Genomic DNA, 16,811 nt, shown 5'->3' with positions numbered 1-16,811 from the left:
CATGCTCTGCCCACTGGAGCAAGGCACAGGTAGCAGAGAAGAATGTTCACGACTGGTCACGTGTGAGCATTTACTCAGTGAGTCTCTGAGTGAAGGGATGGAGATGCAGCCCTGGGGACTTTGGCTGGCTTGTCCCCGAGCTTGGACCAGGCTGGCACAGGCTGAGTTCTGAGGGCTGAGGCTGCAGGGCTGCAGGACCTTCCTCTGAATGCCCTGGTGGGAGGCAGAGGGGACAGCTGCCAGCTGTTCATGGCAGCTGAAGGGCCACTTACCAAAGCAGGCAGGACTCTGCAAAGGTGCAAACGCATGGAAACAAACAAACAAGGAGGAAAGGAAAGAAAAATAAGCAACCACTGTAAAAAGCTGTGGGATATTTGTCTTCATTCTCAAAACCTCAAGGTAAATAGCATCACTTTTTATAGCACAAATTTCAGCTGGTTGTAGTAGAAACATCCCACTCTCAGCTGCTTCCTAGGTAGTGAAAGGTACTGTTTCTCCCCTCCCCTCCCACCCACCCCGTCCTCTCCTCCCTCCACCTCTCCCTCTCTTCCACCCTCCCCACCTCCCAGCCCCTCCAGCTTCCCCTTCCCCTCTTTCCTTGGTTTCCTCCTCCTTTTCTTTTTCTTATCCTGAGAGCAGTGTGATATCTAGTGGGCTGCTAGATTCCAGTGAAGGTTCTGCCCTCAATTTGTTGGGTGACTTCAAGCAACTCACTCTAGCAAAATCAATTCAGGTGGCATGTTTTGACCTAGGTTCAAGGGTCACCAGTCCCTTTGAGGTACTTGGTATAAATTCAGAGACCCAGGAAAATGGGATCAGGTTTCAAATGAGAGTTTCAGTTGTGGAATTCTAGCCAAATCTCAGCTCCACATCGAGTTGGGGAAAGAAGGAAAGGTGGGGGCTGTAGGGGGGGCTTCTTCAATGAGAAAAGCTACAGTCATGATATTGAGACTCCAGTGTGTGTCTCCCTCTTACACACACACGCATGTGTGCAAGCACATCACATCCATACATCCTTGTAGTTCTAAACAGAAATTGAACAGTTTATTATAAAATTCAATGAGCCATGTGTTTAGATAGTTAACTTCCATCCCTCCTTCCTTCCTTCCTTCTCCTTTCATTTCTTCCTTCTTTCTTTTCTTATTTCCTTTTTTCCTCCTGCCCTTTTATTTTTCACATTTTCTTTCTTCCTCTACCTCAAACTCTTCCTGGTTTCTACATACGAGACTACCTAGAGAGAGGCAGTTCTCATAGAGAGTTCACTTTTAGAAGGCCAACTTGGAGGGGAAATAAATTTTTCACATGGCTAGATTAACTCTTTGCAGCTGGGGTGGACCTAGACGGTGTTTGCAAGGGGCACTCACGGCCAGGGTGGAAGGCATGGTTTGCAAGAGGTGCTCATAAACTGGAGCCAAGTGTTCTTAGACTGCATGCTGATAACACCCCATGTGTGGAATATCCCATTAGATGACTATATAGGAATTTGTTGATAGGATTTGGAACCCAGAATGAAGCTGCTTATAGCCAGAGACCACGGATTGCTCAGATTGCTGCCCACAACCTCATCCAACCTCCCCAACCCACAAAGGGATCAGTGCCTCTCAGCACATCAGTTGGAAATCACTAGTCTGTGTGTTACACTTGCAAGTAGAACTGCTGTGCCTAAGTGTGTATGTGTCTTTGACTGTATTGGATACTACTTGACTCTTCTCCAAAACGCTGTGCAACTCACACTCCCATCAGTGACATGCCAGTGTTCCTTTGCTCCATGTCCTTGTCAATACTTGGGATTGTCAAAGCCTACTTTTTCCCAGTTCAGGGGGCTTTGAAATTATATACCTCTGCTGTTTTGTCCTCATAGAACCATGACACCTGAAAGGTGGGAGGACTCTCAAGGACTACCTGGTTCCACACCCTCATTTGAGGATGGGAAGACTAAGGTCCAGGCAAGGAAAGTGAGTTGCCTGAAGTCACCCCAAAAATTGAGGGCAGGACCCGCATTTGAATCTAGCTCTCCTGAGTCTGGTCCTCCTTCCTCTTCATCAGAGGTTCCAAGCCTGTCCCATAGGCCAGATTAGGCCATAGGCAATTTCTGTTTGTTTGGTCCTCATTAGTATCATCTTTAATTAATTGCCAATATTTGAATATCAGGAGAGTTCATATTAAAAACCAGAATTCTTCTTGGAACTCTTTAAAGGAATCAGAAGATTTGAAAACATCAGGCCCTCTCTCCCACCAGGCCACCTTGGACTGGGGCATGAGTCCTGCTGTTGCTTTGGCTGGGCACGTGCCCTCCCTCTGGCACACCCCGCTCAGCTCACCATGACATTGAGGATGTCTGCCTGGATCTGGAGTCCACTGAGTTTGCATCTCCTAATCTTCCCAGTCCTACCTCCGCACCACCCCGCAGTGCTGGCTCCTAGAAACACAGGGTAGAAGAGCCTTTAGAACCACTTCCCCCAGCAGTCTCGTTTCTGGGCAGAAAAATATGTTTCTATCTTAGTGACTCTCAGTTTTACTTCAAGTGATCCTGCCGAGTTGATACCAAGAACAGTTTTCCCTTTATTTCTCAGTGTTGAACACCCTGTCTTTTCTGTTGTCCTCATCTGAGCAGCCCAGAGTGATTTATAAACAACCTGCCTGTCATTATCTCCATTTCCCCATGGCGTAATTGCAGCTAAGTAGCAGCCACAGGAGTGAAGCCCTGGGTTAAGGGAAAGATCCAGGAGAGGAGCCCTCACCAGCCCTTTAACTCCTGGCCTCGTCCAGGTTCCAGGACTGCCCAGTATCCTCTGTTATGCATGGTTGGAGACAGTGGGGACAGCAGTTGGGGGATTGGCTGTCACATCACATAAGGTTCTACCCTCATATGGAACCTGAGTCTGTACGTAAATACATTAAAGAAATAAATATATATATGTATGTATGTAAGAAGAAAAGAAATATTCTTAAGTATCTGATTAGCTCTGCAGCCAGGGGACTGCCACCTTTGCCTAGTCATGAGAATTTCATCAATACAATTACCAAAGTCTCTTCCCCCATCCATCCAATCAGCCGCCTTCCTCCCTTGGGAGAAATGTCTTAATTTTTTTTCCTCTTCTGTTATTTTTATTGACTGTCCATCATGGGTTATTAAATCCTTCCCTCATTCTTGTTTTTATGAAGCAGAGCCTTTTCTTTTGTTTTGCTCTTCTTGTTTTGATTTTTGTTTTTGTGTTTCAGAAATGACAGGGCTGTGACAGGGAGTTATTTGGGAGGGTCAATTGGGGTAATGTTTATCGTTTTTGGACAGTGTGTTCACACAACCTTTTCCACCCAACAGGATAGCAAAGAAAAAAGCAGGGATGTAGGGGACAGACTGGCAGATCTCCACTGGAATTCTTGTCCAAGCTGAGTGCCCTTGGGCAAGCAATTTAAAACTCTTAGTCCCAGTTTCCTGTTCTTGAAAATGGGAATAATATCACTACCTTCAGGAGTCGCTGTGTGGAATGCAAATAAGGTGACGTAGGTGAAGCACAGTGGCCAGTGCCCGACACACATTACCTCCCTTATCCCTTTTCTTCCTGTTTTTGAGCCTGCAAGCCAGGTGCAGACAGATGTTCTGACAAAGCAGGGATGCCTTACTTCCCAAAGAGTGTCCTGGAAGACATTAGTCCTAAGAAATGCCCATGAAAAAAGTTTATCAGAGTTTGGAAAATAGTGCACACCTTAGCTCCTTTGGGAAATCCTCAATATGTATTAGAGTTTTCAAGATTCTGAGAAGTCCCGCGATAAAGAAAGCTGATTGGTCTCCAATGCTGCCCATGCTCATCTGACCGTGAAACCTTTTGGTCAGGTTATTCACATGACCAGGGAATATTTTTCTTCAGTATCAGAAAGAGACGGAGTCACAAGACCACCTTCTTATGGGGCATCATAGTTTTCAAAGTGTTTCTCATACATTGGCCTTTCTATTCTACAAACATGCCAAGCTCCATCCTGTCCTGGACCTTTGAACTGCTCTTCACTCTGCCTGGGACTTGGGACTCACCAGACTTTTGTGTGGCTGATCCCTCCATTTCATCTAGGTCTTAGTCCTAATGTCCCTTCCTCATGGATCCTTCTATATGCAGTGTCCTGTCCTCCCAGCTGTCATCCTCTGTAATTTCACCTGTTTTAATGCCTTTACTACAAACAGCACTATTGTAAATGGTCTCATTTATTACTGCTCTTTGGCACATGTCCTCCCTCCTTAAACTCATAGGATGACAGCCACCTTATTTGTCCCCTCCCTCACTGTATCCCTGATGTTTAGAACAGTGTCCAGTACTCAGTAGGCCCCCAGTGAAGGTGCATTGAATAGACGAATGGGTGGATGACATTTCACCCTGCTGACCATCTTGAGGGATGAATCATTTTTATTACTTCCACTTTATAGATGGGGAAACTGAGGCTCAGCGTGTTCTATAAATTTCCAAGGTCAAAGAACTGATTGATGGCAGAGCTGGGGCTGGAACCCAGATTCCCCTGATTGAGAAGCCTTGTGCTCTTTCCATTCTAGGAAATGAAGCATTTCAGATTTTCATTTTCCTATGAAGAAGAACTTTAACGTGCACAGAACAATGGGAGAGGGTGCTGTTTTCACCTTACTGGGCCCGCAACTTAGAAGAAAGCCATCTTTCCCTCTGTGTCCTCCTAAGAGCCCAGTACCTCCTGGGAGTGCAAAGTGAGAATGCCCAAACCCTAAAGCACAGGTTGGGAGCTGGTAGCTTACAGAGTAAATCTATCTAAATTGGAACCATGTGGCTCCTTCCTCGGTGCTTACACCACATGAACAGATGCATTGTTTGGTGTCAAAGCCCTTGCATTGACTCCACAGTTACAGCCTCTTCGAGGGCTCCACATGGTGCAATTCTGAGACCCTCAGGACTAAGAGCAAAGGGCGGAGTATCACAGTATCTCAGCAAGTGTCACTTAATGCCATTGTCCTGCATTTCGGAAGTGGGTGTGCAGAGAGTGCACAGCCCACATCAATGAGGGTCTGAGACCTAAATTAAATGCTTGCTCTTTTTTGAGTATTTTAAAAAGTAAACTTGTTTGTCTACTTTTGTATGTTTTAGAGGCTTTTAGTTCCTCACCCTCCCCCACTTTATTTCTCACTATATTTTTGAGCAGGAGGTAGAGGATGCGGATATGTCCCGGTAAAACCCTCAACGGGGTGTCCTGAAACTGACAGCAAGAAAAAAACAGGAAAGTTCTTCTAAAGCTGCTTTGGCCAGAATGGCTCCCTGTCTTCTAGGTAAAAACAGGAAAATAAAAGCCTTGAGATTCTGGATTCAAATCTAGCTATCCATGCAGGTGTTGGTGTAGATACAGCCAGAGAGGGAGAAGTCAGAGAAAACTGTTCCCTAGAAACTTCCAGTGTTAAGAATCAACTTCTGTAAAGCACTTAAGAGCTATTGCAAGGCGCTGCCACCGTTTGTTTCTTGCTACTTAGGAAATAATTTGTGTACAAGCTGTTTTTATTGGCAGTGCAATGCATATCAAGATGAAAAAGGCATTATCTCTGCCCTCAAGGACATTCTAGTCCAGGAGTGAGGCAAGTTTAACAAAAAAGATTTTGGAGTCACACATCTGTATGGGCACTTAAACAAGTAATTTAATCTTGCTGGTCCCCAATTTGTCCAACTGTAAAACGAATAACACTTAGCTCATAGGGTTGTTGTGAGGAAGGAGTGAGCTCATGTATATAAGCAATCAGTGAACAGTAACTAATGTTACTAAGTGCTTGCGTAACTGCAATATTATATAAATGGCATGATCATCCAAGCACAGGATTTTATGTTGTTTCTTTTTGCATTCTTAAGGATTAGCATGCAATCCAGTATGTGGTGGGCACCAAAGATCTGTGTTTTCAATACAACAAGCATAAGGCAACAGTATTAGAGAAAGGAGGGTGGAATACCTGTGAGGGAGCTCACCTGGGGACACGGAAAAGCTTCCTATAGAAATTTACATGGAGCTTGGACTTAAAGAATGGGTAGGATTCAGACTGGCACAAAGGTAGGGCCAGCTGCAGCAAGAGGCAAGGCAGGGTCTCTGTACAACTTCGCTAACAATTCAAAAGTCACATTAAAGTTTATAAAGGACTTCCACATCTATCACCCGAGTTGAGTCTGTGGCTCTATGAGGTTGGCTACATTTGAGAGTACACTGAAGCTCAGAGTGGCGACGCACCTTACCAAAGTCACAGTTCCTAGACAATGGAGCATACATGTATTTATAACATCAGCTACCATTTATTGAGTGCTTAGTATATGCCAGGAATTCTGCCATGTGCTTTTTCTAAACTAACTGATTTGATTCTCACAGCGACCCTTGGAAGTGGGTACTCTTAAAAAATACAGAGGCTTTTACTCAACCTGGTGCCTAGCAGATAGGAAACTCAATAAATACTCACTGTAATCACAATGGTCCCCTTTTCACAAATAGAACAGCTGAGGCTCTGCAAGGTTTGAAACTTGATAACATACAATGTTTTCAAATGGCAAGATTTGAACCCTGATTTGTCTGTCTTTATAACTTGTGCTTTTTTTTTTTTGAGACAGAGTCTCACTCTGTTGCCCGGGCTAGAGTGAGTGCCATGGCGTCAGCCGAGCTCACAGCAACCTCAAACTCCTGGGCTCAAGCGATCCGCCTGCCTCAGCCTCCCAAGTAGCTGGGACTACAGGCATGTGCCACCATGCCCGGCTAATTTTTTCTATATATATTTTTAGCTGTCCATATAATTTCTTTCTATTTTTTTTAGTAGAAACGGGGTCTTGCTCTTGCTCAGGCTGGTCTCGAACTCCTGACCTCGAGCGATCCACCCGCCTCGGCCTCCCAGAGTGCTAGGATTACAGGCGTGAGCCACTGTGCCCGGCCAACTTGTGCTCTTAATGATACACTTTAACCACTGCCTCCAGGGGCTTCTTTGCCTCCGCCGGCACCCTTCCTTTTCTCAGCCTTACTCTCCTGAAATTTTGGAGAGAGAGAGACCCTTAGCCTTTATCTTCCAGCTGGAGTGCAGTTGTCCTGTGCAAAAACTCCCTCTCCCCCTCTTGTTTCTCTCCTCTCCAGCTGTGTGCACTTCGCATGTGAGGCCACTGACTGCCCGGAGCTGGCTGTGGAGAACGCATCTCTCAATTGCTCCAGCAGCGACCGCTACCACGGCGCCCAGTGTACTGTGAGCTGCCGAACGGGCTACGTGCTCCAGATACAGCGGGATGATGAGCTGATCAAGAGCCAGGTGTGTACAGGTGCTGAGCTCAGCTCTCCCCTGCTCCAGACCAGGGAAGGCTTACTAGGTGTTGAACACGTTCTCTGCTGAATCCCCAGCACCTAAAATAGTGCTGCCACATAGTAGCTGCTCAATAAATATTTATTGATTAAATGGGCAAAGAAATGAATCAGTCAAGCAACCAGTCAATCTAGAATCTCTAAGAGAAGGGTCCATGTGCAGAGTAGGATTCCATACAATACTTACCAGTGTTTCTGTGTAGGTTGCAAGTCTGCAAGACCGTGGGCTGAATATTTTAAAATGAATCTCTTAGAGGTGGAGCTCTGCCATCATTGAATGGGCAGCTTTAGGAAGAGGGGAGCCATCTGTCAATGAGGTGTTCATTCATTCACTAGTTCACTGCAAAACATCTCTTTGCTGTAAATTGGATGCTGTGGGAGGTGCTAAAGAAAATTAAGTCATTAAGATAAACCTAGTCCCTCCTTTGAAGGAGCTTAGCGCCCAGTGGGAGAGGGAAAGTCAAAGAATTAATGAGTAATGACTTCACAGTGTGAAAAATACCACAAAGGGAAGTGTGGGGCATTGTGGAAGCACAGGGAGATTCAAGGACAGTACCCTGGACGAAGCGACATAAAAATACAGAACTAGATAAATAGGCAAAGGGGTGTGTATTGAGGAGAAGGAAGAAATATATGCACCAGGCACAGGCAGAAATAGTATGTGGAAGCCCACTGGTGAGAAAAAACATGCCACAAGTGGAAATTTTTCCGTTTTCTAAACTCACCCAGATGATGAGGCTGGAGGGACAAGCTGAGTCCCCTGGTGCAGGGGCCCTGTCAGCTTAGTCAGGAAGCATGGGGTTTATCTTTAGGGCAGCAGGGAGCTGTTGATGGAAGCGCCATTGCCAGATCATAGCTGGCAGAGGCTCTCCTGGCTGCCCACGTGGGTGTGGCTTGGAGTCCAGCTGTGAGACTGGAAGCAGGCAGATCCCTCAGGATGTCATCAGAGGAGCTCATGGAAGGCGGATGTGTCCTGCATGAGACTGGTGGTCGTCGGTGGTTTGGAGCAGAATGTTGCTTCAGCCAGACATTGCTATGAGGTCTCAGGTGGGACATAGGGGAGTGGGACAAGCTGGCGGCTGAAGGTCTTTTCAGCCCCGGGACTTGAGGGTCCCAGAGCTCTGTTGCTAGATGCAGCTTTCTCCAGGGCCAACCATTGGACTCGCCTTCACACTGCAAGCACGCAGGGCACGTTCCTTATTGCCAGGAATGATTATTTGTACAGAGCTTCTGCGCTTGCTCATCTTAGACACCTACCTCCGTGTGTCAGACGTGGCAGGTCTGAACTCCTATAGAAACAATTAGACTGTTTTGGCAGTGAGGGACCTTGCTCTTAAACACGCATCCCTTTGATGTGTGCTTAAGAGAGGAACACGTCCTTTGCTTTTAAAATCCCAGATCAACATTTGGCATCCCCAGTGCCCTGGGATTTGGCAGCTTCCTCCTTGAACGGAAGCCTCCGGGCTGCCGATGGCTGTCCTTCCCTTGGCTCTGCAGCCTGGCCTCGCCCTTCCGCCTACACAGCCCTGCCGTCCCCCAGTTTGGTTCAAATCTCTGTCAACTCTTTCATCTTTCCCAGCCCTGCTCCTCCTTCATGTCCTTCTCTCTTGGCTATTGAGCCATCGAATCTCAGAGCAGGGGGAGTGGCTCTTAGAGCAATGCTTGAGTTCAATCCATCCATTTTGCCAGTGGGAGGACTCAAGTAAGGAAAGGGACTTGCCTGTGGTCTCATAACACAGAGGACAAACATCCAGGTCTCCTGTATCCCAAGGCAATACCTACTGTGTGCCAAGCACTACAATATGCTCCTGGTAACGTCCTCCAGAGCCCAGGAAACATACAAGGATCAAGGCCAGGTGCCCGACCATGGCATCGTGTTTCAGAGTCTGTTTTGTGAAAGAAATCATCATGCCCTGTGGGATCTCTGAGTCTCAAAGTTCTCATCAATAAAATGGAAATCAGGATCTAGGAGACTCTGTAGACAGCAGTTAAGAGCAAAGCCTTTGGGTTAGAGTCCCACTTACCTTCTTTCCAGCTTGGTAACTTGGGGCTGATCATGTAATGCCTCTGAGTCTCAGCTTCTGTGTCTTTAAGTGGGAACTGAAATATCTGATTCAAGCAGTTGGAATCATTAAACGTGAGCTAAACATTGAGCATTGGTCTGCTGGTGCCTGGACAAGACTGAACCGCCTGGCCGAGGCGGGTATTTCTCCACCTCTGGGGCTGTCTTTCCCTCCTCACTGTGCCTGTCTCTGCCTTTCAGACAGGACCCAGTGTCACAGTGACCTGCGCCGAGGGCAAGTGGAACAAGCAGGTGGCATGTGAGCCAGTGGACTGTGGCATCCCGGACCACCATCATGTCTACGCAGCGTCCTTCTCCTGCCCCGAGGGCACGACCTTTGGCAGCACGTGTTCCTTCCAGTGCCGTCACCCTGCACAGCTGAAAGGTATCTGAAGCCTTTTGCTCAAGGGGGGCTTCAAGGGGGCCCCTCAGCTTGCCCCCGCCTTTGTCTGTGAGAAACCTGGAGGCTGCTTCTGGGCCCTCCTTCTGGGTCTCGAACACCAAGGGTTGGGTGAGGTTTTGTCTGTGCTCCTGATTTCTTTCTACCAATTGTATTTGTGCAAACTGCCCTACTATGCAGCCAAGAAAAAAATAAGGTGTAGACAAGTATGACAGTGAAACCTCCTCCAAGACCTTGCAAATCTTGCAAAAAAGAAAAAAAAAGAGAGAGAGAGGAAGGAGGACAGGAAGAAGGAAAGGAGAAAAAGAAAAGAGAGTTACATGTGGGACTGATGCATCTAGTTCACTGCGTATGATTAGGACCATGTGAGCCTTAAGAGGTTAAGGTGATTGTTATTCTCATTTCACAGAGGAGGAAACCAAGCCTCAGAGAGTTTAAAGAACTTGTCCAAGGTCACACTATTAGTAGTGGGGACCACACTGGAGCCCAGGTCTCTCTTTCTCAAACACTGACTGCTCCTCCTTAGGAATAGCTGGTTGGGCGGAGAGGAGGAGGTGGGGGCAGGAGGTATCTGCCATCCTCCTGAGCTCAGTAGCAGCAGGGCTACTGAGAGGAATAAGAGTGAGTCTGGCATACAGGAGAAGAGAACAACTTTTAGAAATGAGTGAGTGGCTGGCCTGGGTGTCCTGGAATGTCAGGACTGGAAGGTCTCTTAGAACTCATCAAGAATAACAAAATTATTTTAGGAATATTGATAAACAGAAGTCCAGCAAGAGAAAGGAAGGAACTTGTACAAAATCACAGAGCAAATAAGCAGCAAGTTCAGGACAAAACCTCCTGGTTTCTAGTTGAGTATTGGATTTTGACATGAGAGCCTATTTTCAGAGGGGCCAGGTCAACTTTCCTTCACTGGATTTATTTTCAGAGGTGCCAGGACTTCCTCCCTTCACAGAGGAAACATTGCTCCTTCATCAAATACCTAAAATCATGTCTCACTTGAGCACAGGATCCCGCTTTGGATCCATCATTCTATAGAGTGTGCATGAATGGGCTCTGAGTACAGGATCCCGCTTTTGGGTCCATCATTCTATAGAGTGTGCATGAATGGGCTCTGAGTACAGGATCCCGCTTTTGGGTCCATCATTCTATAGAGTGTGCATGAATGGGCTCTGAGTACAGGATCCCACTTTTGGGTCCATCATTCTATAGAGTGTGCATGAATGGGCTCTGAGTACAGGATCCCACTTTTGGGTCCATCATTCTATAGAGTGTGCATGAATGGGCTCTGATGGGTGTGGGGAACCTGGGAGAGGTCTGTGAATTCCCCTAAGTTAGATGTAATATTGTGCATGCATGAGTTCCAGGCATTTTGATACTTGGAGAGGGTCAATAGTTTTCAAGTTTTAAGGGGTTACATGACTCCAAAAGATTAGGAGGCCCGCATGGACTTGAGTCACTTGAAGTCAGTGGCTGTGCCTAATCCCTTTCCGTGTGGCTGTCGGCGAACCCAGGACCTGGCACGCAGTAAGACCATAGATGTATTGATTACATGGCTGGATGAATTGGTCAAGCAGAGAAACATGCCAAGAAATGCTTCTTCTAAGGAAGGAATGCAATAGCCAGCAAGCTCACTAAACTGCTCCCCATAAAAGGCAGAGAGCACTTCTGGGAGGCATCCCTTAGCTCTGCTCATTTTTAACCCAAGAAGATTTGGATAAAAAAAAAAGTTATAGACATTTTCATTTGAGCTACTGTGATGATTTAGATCAGAGAGATGTGAAGAGATGAGTGGAAATTGCAAACCAACTTTCAGGCCATGCAAGCCCATCCCTTGGCCCCATTCACCCAGGTGTGGAATGTATTAATAACTCCAGACTAGCAAATCACACTTCTCTCAATCAGAGGCCCCTGGGAAAGGGAGGTGTATAAATTAGCATAGATTATCACAGCCTCATGTGGCTAATAATCATCCTTAATCAGGGCGATGCAGACCCTTCTGCTGCCGACTGCGGCTGGGGGGAGGGGCCCTGCTGTGGCCGGGGTCCTCAGGAGGACCATCATTCTGATAGTTGGTGACCGCACCTTTGCTCTTCCCTTGGCAGTACAGGGAAATATCTCTCCAGTCGCCACATTGGCCTGCTAGGACCAATTGCCGTTTCATGCAATGTGGCTGTCAGCGTCATCTGGTGCTCCAATTCCTGTTTGTCCCTTCTGCTTGGATGTACTGGCACCAAGCACTGGGTGAAGGTCCTGCGACCTCTCTCTTGAGCTTGATGATGCCACCTCACTTGCTGCCCCTCTCATGCCAGGGGGCAAAGAGGTGATCAAAACAAAATGTTCCCCTTCTTCTTTTGTTTGCTTCCCTTCCCTCCCTGCCACCCTTTGTTTTCCCTTTCCTCACAGCAATGGTTTAAGCAAAAACAGAGCAATAGCTTTAGAATCAGAAATACCAGGCGTCCACCCCTGGCTCTGCCCCTTACCAAGCGCTTGATCTTAGGTAAGCAGTTTTACATCTATGTGTCCCAATGTCCTCATGTGTAAAACAGGCTTATGGGTGCCCATGTTGCCAGAGGTCAGGTTGAGCATTAAAGAGAGGAAGGGTGTAAAATGCCGGAGCTGGAGAAAGTGCTTAGTAAATAGTCCTTTTCTCCAAGAGACAACCTCCTAAAGAGCTGAGCAGGGGCCGATCTCTCAGCCCCTGACCTGTTTGTCCCCTGAAGTCCTTGGTACTTGGCACTGTGGAGACATGCTCCATCCTCCACGTTCCTCTCCGGACACAGAGCTTGGTGTCTTCAGCAGAGCAGCCCCCAGCCAGGCCCATCAGTGGACCGTGGTCCCTAGAAACCTAGTGTAACCTAAGTAGCACCACAGACCCGCTTGCTTCTTATATTCCAGGTGAATTTTTTCTCAAATATCCTGGCTATCACTTACATTCCAACCCTCCTTCAAGATTTATGCAAAATATCCTAAGAATTCACAACCTGGGTATCACTTCTGCTGGGATCCTTTACCGAATGAGCACAGACAGAGTCTACAAAATTGCATGTGGGGAAAAATCCTCTCAAATTCAAAAAAAGACGACCTCAAAATCAAAATTATAAATGCTGAATTAAGTGGCTGAAAATGCAACGTTACTTAACGTCACTCAATCAACCCCAACTCACCCATGTTGGGGGCATTTAACGCCCCCATCTAAAGTAAGTGTGCCCCCCTCCTACAAAGATGTTTAACAGGCCTGCTTTTAACTTCAGCTCTTGTTGTTGCCTTTTCTATCTCAGCTTTGACTGTTTTAACTCAGATATAAAACTTAGCCTATTCACTAGTTTCTATTAGGTACTCAATCCCGTAGGGCATTTTCTGAGGTCTTAGACTTTACTGAAGATAGCAGGGGAGCTGGGTGCACGTGGAGAGGAGCCACATCCCACAGTACCCAGCATTTAACCCTCTTGCTTGCACAGGTGAAATAGTCTAACTCGTGTCCGCCATTTGCATCCCCTCATCCCTGCCTGCACAGCAAGTGTCCAACGCTCCAGCCTCCTTTCTTCCTCTTCTTAGGAAGGGTTCTCCATCAATTATTCTTGAAAATGACTGTGTCTTAAAACATCCTCTTTCTTTTGTGTCTAACATTTGGAATGATAAATGGGGCCCTTTGGTAAAGAAATTTGGAAGTGAGGGAAATCATTCTGGATAGTAGGGAGGGAGTGGGGATGGTGAAATCTTGTTGTTTGGCTAGTCCTTCACTTTGGAATACGCTGCTGCTCTAGATTCCTGACTCTGTGAGATCTTCTCTGAACAGCAGTTCTTCTTCATCCATGCTCATGGGTAAAAGCTCCATAGTGGGATCAAGAGGTCGCCTCAATGTCAGGCAGACCTGGCTGAGCCCAACCCTCCTTTGAGCAACAGCTAGTTAGACACTCATAGGATCTCAGTGTTTTCACCTATAAAATCGGATTAATGATGAATTGGGTTACAAGGAGGATCAAGGAGATGGCTCCCGTAATTCTTCCTTGATCTGCCCCCTGGACTCAATTACAGATGGCCATTGGTAGAATGCTTTTCAGACATTTAGGAAAAAAAAATGGACCATTAAAAAATCAAAATGCAATCTGATTCACCCAGGCTGGAGCTGTCAGAGCCCAGTTTTACCGAGCAATTGACCTCCTTTCTGGGGCTACTAAGCCCCACTCAGTTGTGATTTTTAATGCCTTGGGATTCTTGGAGGCTATAAATGTGCTTTTGGAACTACAATCAGCAGAGGATCGCATGCTTTTCTTGGTGGCTTCATTTCTTCCTCGACTTCTTCCCAACTTTCTCCACCCCCAGCGGTGGATGAAGTTCAGTGGACTATTTTTGAGAAAACAGCCAGCCTGAAATCCTTTCTGCCTTCGTTGTCTGCCCCACCTGGCCTCTCTTCTATTTGCACCTCTCGTCCTTCTTAGTCTGTCTTCTTTGTCTGTAGCTTCTGTTAAGGTCTGTTCCTTACCACTAGCAATAAAATCAAATTTCCTCGCAATCCCACTCGGACTAGCATTTGGCTAACACAGCCTCGTGACTGCCTGTTCGTCCTATTCCAGTCTAGCTAGCTGCATTTTTGTTTTCTCCAAGCAATAGAGTGGCCAATATCCTTTCACATCCTGACATGTTAGAGCTGGATAAGAACTCAGAGATGGTTTTGGTTTAAGCCCAAACAGGTTAGGTGACTTGTTCAAGGTCACAGATAAATTCATAATCCGTTATGCATTCAACTAACGGATACTGAGGACCCGCTATGTGCCTGACAGTAGGCGAAGCTCTGAGAATAAAGAACGAACAAGATGTAGCCCCTGCCTTATGATCCAGGCACTGCCAGCACCATGTGACAAGTGCTAAAAAAAAAAAAAAAAAAAAGAAAACAGACTGAAGGTCTGACATTTCCTTCCCTGGGCTCTGTTCTATGTTAATTAAAGGCACTCCCGAAGAGACTTGGTCTTCTGGGCAATCTTTTAAATGAAATAATAAAAATAAGTGCCTCTCTTTTGACATTGCTACAGGTTTATAATTATTTTAATGCTCATTAGATATTGAAATTTCCTCAGCCGCATTTGTAGACAGGCTGAGCAAGATTTATTTTCCTGACTTTACAAGATGAACAAATAAAGGCATAGGGTCCCCAAACTTGTTGGAACCTAATCTGTGATATCGACCTTCTTATCCTTCTATCAGGAACTCCAGGCTCAGACATGCCTTCGCTTTATGTCCTGAGTCATGTTCCCCCAGGAAACACGGGTAGGGGAATAGGATGGGAGACACGGAATTGACAAAAGTCAACCAGGGCCTCTTCTAAAGCCAGTGACCACCGTGGGCAACTAGAGCTCAGTCCCTCTGGGGAGCTCTCGGGATGTGTAGAACGTGCCTCCGAGTTACTGCAGCTGTGGAAACTGGCACGTGAATACACCAACCCCATCACGGGTGGACAAGGACATGAACTCCTCAGTACCTTGAGGCCGGCCTGCATGTGAGCAGAGAATGCATCCACGAGCAGAACAGAAAGCCTCAGGCAGAGAGTTGTCAGTGCAGTAAACATCCTTCAGAGAACAGAGGTCAATGCCAAGAAAATAAGGGAAGGGCACAGAGGGGAGTATCCTACAGTACTTTCTTCGAAGCCACATGGTGGGTGCAGGGTAGTGGCTACAGCTGGTGCATGGAGATACCGATGCGGCACAGTTCAGCGTCCGCATCTCCTGGCATTTGTCGCCAGGGTTGGGGCATATCCATGGTCCTGAATCACAGTTCCTGCTTTACTTAACTGTGGTACACTGCTAACTCCTATTCACTCTCTCCCAGAGTGCACATTTCTGGTTTACATTTTCTCTTTTGATTAACATTTTGCCATTTTTATGTTATCTTTCCATGGGAAAACCATGACTTTCCCTTCACAATTTACAATTTGCATAGCGATATGATGTACTTTTTAAGAGTCCCAAGATTTTTTCCACAGATATTTTATCCCTCTTAGGCAACTTGGAGAAGTATGCCCCCTGCACCTTTTACAGCTCCCCTTCCTACTAAGCTTATGCTGTGCCTAGGCACCCCAAAGCAATCATGCCCCAGTGACAAAGGCAATGCGAAAAGGAATTTGTAGTCCCTGGTGTTCTGGAAGCCTCTGTGCTTCTGTGGAAGCCAAATGAGTCCTTCTTTGCACTTTACTCTCTTTCTTCATGTGAAATGTCTACAGTTGTCAGCATCACAGTTTATCATGTGGGATCCGCTGTGGGGTTTACAAACATCAAATTGCCTTCTGCTGACCAGATGAGTCACACACTGGAGGGAAAAGAAGAAGATGAATAGGGATGGGAGGAGCCTCCATAAAGTTGCAAAGTACTCTCTCCCCTTTCTTCCTTTTCCTGGTTTATTTTTCTTAATAGTACTTGCCACCTTCTAGCACATTAGATAATTCACTTCTTAGTAAATTAGTAAATCATTTTTGGTTAGTGTTATTTTGTTTTGGTCACTACTTTTCCCCCAACATATAAAAGTCTCTGGCACATAGTAAACACTAAAGAGATGCTTGTTGAGTGAATGAAGGCTTTGATGCAACTCACATGGTCCTTTCTGATCTGCTAATGAGGGTAAAAGGTTAAGATGGAGGAGACAGGGAGGAAGTGAGGAAGGAAAGGGAGAGTGGGACAGGGAGGGAGGAAGGGAAGACGTTAAGAAGAAAACAAGGACATTGACAGCATTTTATGGGCACTTTTCATAAATGTTGTTTCAATTCATCTTCTTAGCATCTTGAAAAGCAGGAGCAATTGTTTCCTTTGTGCAGACAGGAAATTTGAGGTTTGACTCTCCCAGAGTGGATACTAAGGGCTCTGCTGAGTGTATATAGCCAACTTCCCATTGAAAACAACCATCTCTGTAGTTAGACAAAATTGGTTTTGAGCCTCAGTTATGCCTTTTGCAAACTACGACAATGTGATCGTCACCTCATTCTCTGAGTCTTCATTCCCAAATGAGCACTGTCATGCTAAGTGCACTGTTTGTTGTGACAATAAA

At 46.2% G+C, this 16,811-nt stretch overlaps 1 protein-coding gene across 1 annotated transcript in view; it reads left to right on the top strand.

Annotated features, from left to right (window-relative positions):
• PAPPA (pappalysin 1) overlaps positions 1 to 16,811 on the top strand; it is a 236,897-nt gene that overhangs the window by 177,812 nt on the left and 42,274 nt on the right. The window contains exons 14-15 of the mRNA XM_045563088.1: positions 7,099 to 7,267; positions 9,581 to 9,764. Coding sequence (XP_045419044.1) covers positions 7,099 to 7,267; positions 9,581 to 9,764 — 353 coding nt within the window. The remainder of the gene's footprint in view (positions 1 to 7,098; positions 7,268 to 9,580; positions 9,765 to 16,811) is intronic.

The sequence above is a fragment of the Lemur catta genome, chromosome 10 (genome assembly GCF_020740605.2).
Source record: "Lemur catta isolate mLemCat1 chromosome 10, mLemCat1.pri, whole genome shotgun sequence".
Lineage (NCBI taxonomy): Eukaryota > Metazoa > Chordata > Mammalia > Primates > Lemuridae > Lemur > Lemur catta.
Note: the sequence above shows the minus strand (reverse complement) of the source record. Positions and strands in the feature narration are given on the sequence as shown.